Source organism: Pygoscelis adeliae, unplaced genomic scaffold (assembly GCF_000699105.1).
Source record: "Pygoscelis adeliae isolate BGI_AS28 unplaced genomic scaffold, ASM69910v1 Scaffold38, whole genome shotgun sequence".
In the NCBI taxonomy this organism is placed as follows: domain Eukaryota; kingdom Metazoa; phylum Chordata; class Aves; order Sphenisciformes; family Spheniscidae; genus Pygoscelis; species Pygoscelis adeliae.
In genome coordinates, this window is record NW_008825614.1 from 16,667,742 (window position 1) to 16,674,157 (window position 6,416).

The 6,416-nt window shown below is 44.6% G+C and overlaps 1 protein-coding gene across 1 annotated transcript in view; it reads left to right on the plus strand.

The window, feature by feature from the left end:
• Positions 1 to 2,834: 2,834 nt before the first annotated feature.
• Positions 2,835 to 6,416, plus strand: part of STAB2 (stabilin 2) — an 87,486-nt gene continuing 83,904 nt past the window's right edge. The window contains 1 exon segment of the mRNA XM_009333055.1: positions 2,835 to 3,062. Coding sequence (XP_009331330.1) covers positions 2,835 to 3,062 — 228 coding nt within the window.

Here is a 6,416-nt window from a genome sequence, read left to right on the forward strand (position 1 = left end):
GGGACACAAAGATGGCTTTAATATTCCTCTATGCCACCAGCACTTCCAGGTCCGAGTTACTAAGTCCTTCCCTTCACCCCCATGGTATTGCCACCCAGCAACCCTGTAGCTTCATCCCCCTGTACATCTTGGCCTGAATGTGACACAGCTGAACATGGGGGATGCTTCCCACAAGTCAGGGACTTATAAAATAAGTCCTATATCCTGCTGGACCTACAGGGCATGGGGCCCTACCTATGGCTAAAGCATGAGTCTCATTTTTTTTAAGCAACATATTATAGCATGAAAGGGTAGCAGAGGCACCCATGAGCAGACTCTGGTTTTGTGGTCATTCCCTTTACAGCATGGTGCTGATTATAAGCTCAGCCTTACAGCTCACCCACCTAACACCCCCTTAAAATTCATAGTAAATAACATTGTCCAAGTTAGCGCCGCATACGCTACTCTCCTCATGTCTCCCTAGAAAAACCCTCTCCACCACGGCCTCAGCTAGAATGCCTTTTGTTTACAATTTCACCAGCTGAAAGACTCTTTTGAGAACAAAAAAAAAAGAGGGGAAAGAAAGAAAGCTGAAGAGGCCACTATGAGGATCTAATCTATGGCTAAGACCACCCCTTGACTGGCAGTCTGCATTGCCATCAGCTGTATGCATCATGAACGCATTCGGGTTTAGATCAGCTGTCTGTGCCTTCTCCCTCATTAACATTGATAAAAGCGATGGCCTCTGCCGGGCGCCCTCAGCATACCAGCTGCAGCTCTATCTTAATGCATCCTATGGGCTTGGAGAATTAATTAGTTCTGATAGTCACCATGTTTCAAAATGATGGCTGTCATAACCCCGCAGATAAAATTACACACCCTTAAAATTTTCCACATTGCCCATTCAGACTCTCCATAGGCCACTGTTGGCTTCCTCAGACGTATGGCACTGGAACGATTTAACTTGCCAAACCTTTTTTTAATCTCTTTGTTACGTTCCAATTAAGTGTGTGTTAATCAAAGGCAGTATTTCCCAAATATTCCCCCCCCCTCCCTTTCCCCAAGCCTCTTTCTAGGCAACTTGATGGTTTGTGCCCCCCTTCCTCCCACCTACAATTAGCATTCAGACGTTTCTCTTGGCAGAGCCAAAGCCTCCCTCCCCCTAGGAAGCTTTCTTCTTCTGAGCACATTTTATCTTTTCCTACCCCTCTGCAAGGTGCTTTAGCCAGTTTCCAAACAAAGAGCAAAGTGACTTTCCTCAGACATGTGCAGCCTCAAACCGTATTCAAACACCCCTGGGACAGCTTTCCTGCTGTGACTGGCTCTAAAACAGAAGCCACATACAGTAAAAAACAGTAATTCATTTATTTTCTGCTGCTTACTTTCAAATTACTAAGTAAGAATATTAAGTTTAGCTCAAGACTGCCCTCACACTTGACACTTTCTAAGACCTCACTAACGAGGCTGCTCCCCTGGGAGAGGAGCTGAGCCACAGGTAGGGTGGGACGTACCAGAAAAGCAGTACCAGCTTTTATTACACAGAGTTTATGAATGTTCAGGCTGCAAAGAGTGTTCTGCTTCAAAATGGTCATATTTCTTTTTCATTTCTTCCTCTAAAATGCTGGTTTTGTCAGATGATTGTGAAATGGCTGAGCTTTGTATGAGTCTGAGAGCTCATCATACGCTGTTCGGTCACCTCTGGTTGAGAGAGCTTCACTTTCAAAAAGCTCAGGGGAACGATATACAATGCAAGTCATGTAGTCAATAATCAATTAAAAAATTTTAAAAATGCAAGAAATTATGTGGTTATCAAAACTGTGTAGAGGAAGGTGAGTGCTGCAACCATCATGTCTGTATCTCCACTGTTTTTTATTCACTTTTAAACTGACCTCATGTGCCAGATGCCTGGCTCTGAGAAAGAACAACTAGCTCATTGTAATGCTGAAATAAGTTGCAGCACAAAACATTGTTTTCAAGAACACCTACACAAATGAACCATCACATTTTCTCTGGTTTGTTGACATTTTCAGTACAGAAATAGAAGGAGCAACTTGGAGAGTGGCAGTAGGTGGATGAAGGAAGTAAAAAGGCAACCAGCTCACATCTACCTAAAGTAGGAGCATCCAGTCCAGGAATGCAATAGCAGAGCGGAGGAAGGCTGTGACACACACACACGAGAGTATGCCACAGCACATGGTATTTGCAGTATTACAGCACACACAATGACTCTTACTAATCTTTTTCACGGGCTGCTTGCAATCTGAAAGTTTTCAAAGGTACAAGGATGACTAGCAGCTGAGACAGGGAGCATCTGAGCAGTCAGGATATGCCCAGGGAGGCTTGGCTGGGCTCCTCCATGTCAAACTGATCCCAGCTTTCAGGTGCATTCGTGCCCACAGTCACTGTCACTCCCACATTCCTTGCTCTCATTTCACTCACCTGTATCAACATTATTTAAAAAAATCCAAGGGGACCAACTCCACAGACACATTTGTATTTTGATATTTGTCATCTAAGGCTTCCAAAATTTTCGCCTTCTTGTAGGAACCAAAGAGATCCAAGACCTCTCCACCACTCCAGCTAGACACAGAAAGAGGCACAGCACAAAGCTAAAATAAAATATCCTGCTAAAGCCAGGAAAAAGTAAAAGTAGGAAATGCAAAAGCATGAAGGCCTCAGCTGAGCTGTATGAGCGGTGAGATAATGAGAATGTGATAGCTTGCCACCACGACCCAGGACACAGGCTGGACGGCCAGGACAGGATACAAACACATCAAGGGCAGGAGCTGGAGGAGGGCCAAGACGAAAGTTGGCGCAAACGCGGCGACGCGCAGGGTAACACGCCAACAGGTGAAATGCCCACTGGGGATCCCAGACATGTACGGACCCCTTGGCACTCTGTGGCCCTGGCACCAGCAGGGGAAGAGGAGGAAGGATGCGGGTCCCAGCCTGCAGAGACCACCACTATCATGTTTCTAAAAGCAAAGGGTGAAACCCAGCAGACGGGGCTTCCTGCCCATGCTGACAGCATGCCAGCACCCGACACCAGCACGGACAGCAGCGCTGGAGCCGGCGGCTGCCCGGTACCTCGGGCACTGGCCAGGCCACCAAGGCAAGCCTCCTCCTGAGCAAGGCAGTACGCCAGCTCCCTGGCCGGCTGGCAGGTACACTGTCATCAGCAGTGGTGCCACACTGCACAGGCTGTTTTGAGTGTCGGAGTGCCGCCTTCCCACACCCTGAGTCCCCAGGGAGCCCCGTCCTGTGTGCCGGGTGATGTATTAGCCTGTATTTCTGCTCAAAGCGGGGCAGGAGCTGGCCAGGCAGAGTTACAGTCAGAGCCCGGCACAGTCTGTGTTTAACCCCTGAGAACAAGGAAAATCCCTGTCACCAACACGAGGAAAGGGTGGTTGTTCCCTCTGGAGCAGGGAAAGCGGTCATCATGGGAGTTAGCGGGGAGACCGCGCTCTGACATGAAGGGAGAGGAAGGAAAGGGAAGAAGGGTTTACTTCACACAAATGCCTATACGGGAGGTAAGAGCAGATAACAAGAGAGCTGATGTGTGTTCCTTTTTATCTCGATCTACAGGACAGGAAAGGGACGTGCTTGATTTACAGCTCCTTTCACCACTGCGCTGTCTGAAGTGGCAACAGGCAAGAAACCCTGCTGACCTCAAGCTGCTGCAGGCACTGTCAGCTCCTGCCATGACACATGCAGGGGCCAAGCAAACGTGTTTTGCCCAGGTAGCACAGACCCTGCCCAGATAGCCACCCTGCCCACGCTCCAACAAGGCACAGCTGCAGAAGAGGGAGGATAAGTTTTACTCCCAAACTTCCCACGGAGGACGGGATGTGGCCGTGGGCTACCATCACAGGGGAGAAAAGATCCTCCAGGATTCTGCTCTTTTGGACAAAAACCTGAGCCATTGCTTCCGCCAGGCCAGATTGTACATTGTATGCAAAACCGAAGTAACGTGAAAGGCCTTGACCTCAGAAAAGAGAAATGGCACTTCTCAGGGCCATATGTACTGTCAGCACGTACGTCACGACCCCTGGCTGCTATCTTGTCTGCATAAACAAGAAATTATTTACTTTTCTCATCGTATAGCAGAAAGGAACAGGATCTGATGAGCGCGCAGGAAAACATCTTGCCCTGCCATCTTCTACCAGCAATTTTTCAGTCTTCAGTTAGAGCATGTAACAAAAGTAGATGAATTTGTGTATTATCTATGTATCAACACTGAGTTCTTTAGGAAAACAATATGGAGTTCAAGATAATAGGTTACAACTGCATCAAGCATTACATTTGTGGTTTAAAGGTGGATGCAGCAGGTAGCCATGACTACAAATAGGAATTTGGAAGAAAGCACTACGTTTACAGCACTGTACTTCTGTGAATTCTTCAGTCAAAAATGTAAATTAGTTTTAAAATGCAACATTGTATTAAGGCATGCTTACGGATTGCCTTCAAATTATTGAAAAATTATAATGTCAGGGGCACAAAGGAAAGCTGGCAAACTGAAGTCAGCCAAATTATTAGCTATTTAAGAAATGGGAGAGGCTGCCCTTAAAAGACTGACCAGAGCAGCAGCAAAGAGCAGCACTAGAAAAGAGCTGAAGAACTCCAAGAAGAAAGAGAAAAAGTTTTGATTTGGGCAACTCAAAATGTCTGTCCATCTACTCATCCTTCCTAACCATATGCAAGTAACACAGCTGAGTTCCAGGAAATTAGTAAAAATAACTTAACAAAAAAAGCAACAAGAAAAAAAAAAAATCCCCTTTTTTATCCAGCTAACCAAAGCTGGAAGGTGTTCTTTTGGCCTCCTGAGATAAAGTCAGTAGTATTTCTCCCAGAACCACATTCAGGGGACCCACCCTTACGTTATTAGGGCTGATAAGGCAACTTCCAGAGATCCTTTGCTCTGCCTTAGATCATCTGAACAAATGTAACGGTAACAGGCACAGCAGTTACTCCAGTCCCCTGTCCATGCCCACCCAAAAGAAGAAAACATCTTCTGTCATAACAGTTCAGTGTCCTTGGTTTTGTCCTGTCAACAGCTTCAGAGAGAGGGATAAATGAACAGAGCCCCATCAGGATATCCTGTCATTCAGTTAGGAAGGGTTTATTCAGCTTTGCAGTGAAAACTTTCGGCAAATACCCTGCGTTTTGGAATTTTTCCTGCCTGCAGGCAAGCTTTGCATGCCGTATCCTTCACTCATTTTCCTTCAGGAAGACAAGAGAGCTGTTAAACTCTTTGCCTAAGAATGCAGAAGAAATAGCACCTCTAACAAACGATCACTTTATGTCAGGATTTTAGTTTTCATGTCTGGAGGGCTCCAAAGGAAAAAACCCAAATTCTTCACAATGGAAAAAAATCCAGTTGTTTTATTCTTTTTGGCTTTTTTGGCTGCAGTGAAACTGTGTTTGACATCACAAGTCCCAGATGAGGTAAGAAGCAGCTTTTTATTTAAGTAATGAATTATTATATGTCTGTATTACACTATAGGGGTGGGGGTTGTTTCACTGTTCTAGAGAGAATAGTTATCAGATACTGTATCTTATAGAAGAAAAACCCACTTTAACAGTCACTGATGCATATGACACTGAATTATAAACTAAGAGCTCTGTAATTCAGTCCTCTGAAATAACAGAAATGCATCTGTTTATTCCACGTGAGAATTTGGCTCAAAGGATGTGTCATGAGTACACTGAAAAGTGTCTAAAAAATGGCAAACATGGCAAAAGACTGTAGCTGGCACATTCATCAAAAACAACAAAAGAAAACCGTTAGAATTTCTGATAAGTCAGAAGATGAAAGCATAAATTTTTCCATAGTGAAAATTTTCCACTCTACTAACCACAAGGAGGAAAAGCTATTTCAGATAGGTGGGGAAAAAATTCTAAGGCATTGAGCTATTGGGAGCAATTGTACGAAGTTATAAATTTAAAGTAAAAGATCTGTAGACTTTCGGGGAAGTGGTGCATTTGTCATTACAAATCCTATGGATCTGTGGAATTTCACAAAATCTGTTTTCACCACCCTCGTAGAGAGGTAGAAAGTGTTGGGTTACAAATCTGAACCAGGAGTTCATCAGCGAGACCTTCACTCATTTAAACTACCTCTCAACATGAGACTTTAAATGACTGTGTTCTAGAGAAAAAAACACTTGTAGAAGAGGAAACAAAAGGACAGGGAGAAACTGGGGGGGGAGGCAAGCCACTCAGGTTGTTGGGGTTTTTTTGGTTGGTTGGTTGGGTTTCTTAAATGGAAAAATACTTTGAAAAGTACAAACAAGTACTAGGAAATGTGTTCCAATTATTCTGTCTCTAACAAAAGAGGCACTAACAAATCACCTTTCTTTCACTTTCCCTAAAAGCAAAAAGGGAAAATGAGAAAATGGGAGAAAGTGGAAATAACCCCACCATTCTAAAATGAAGAG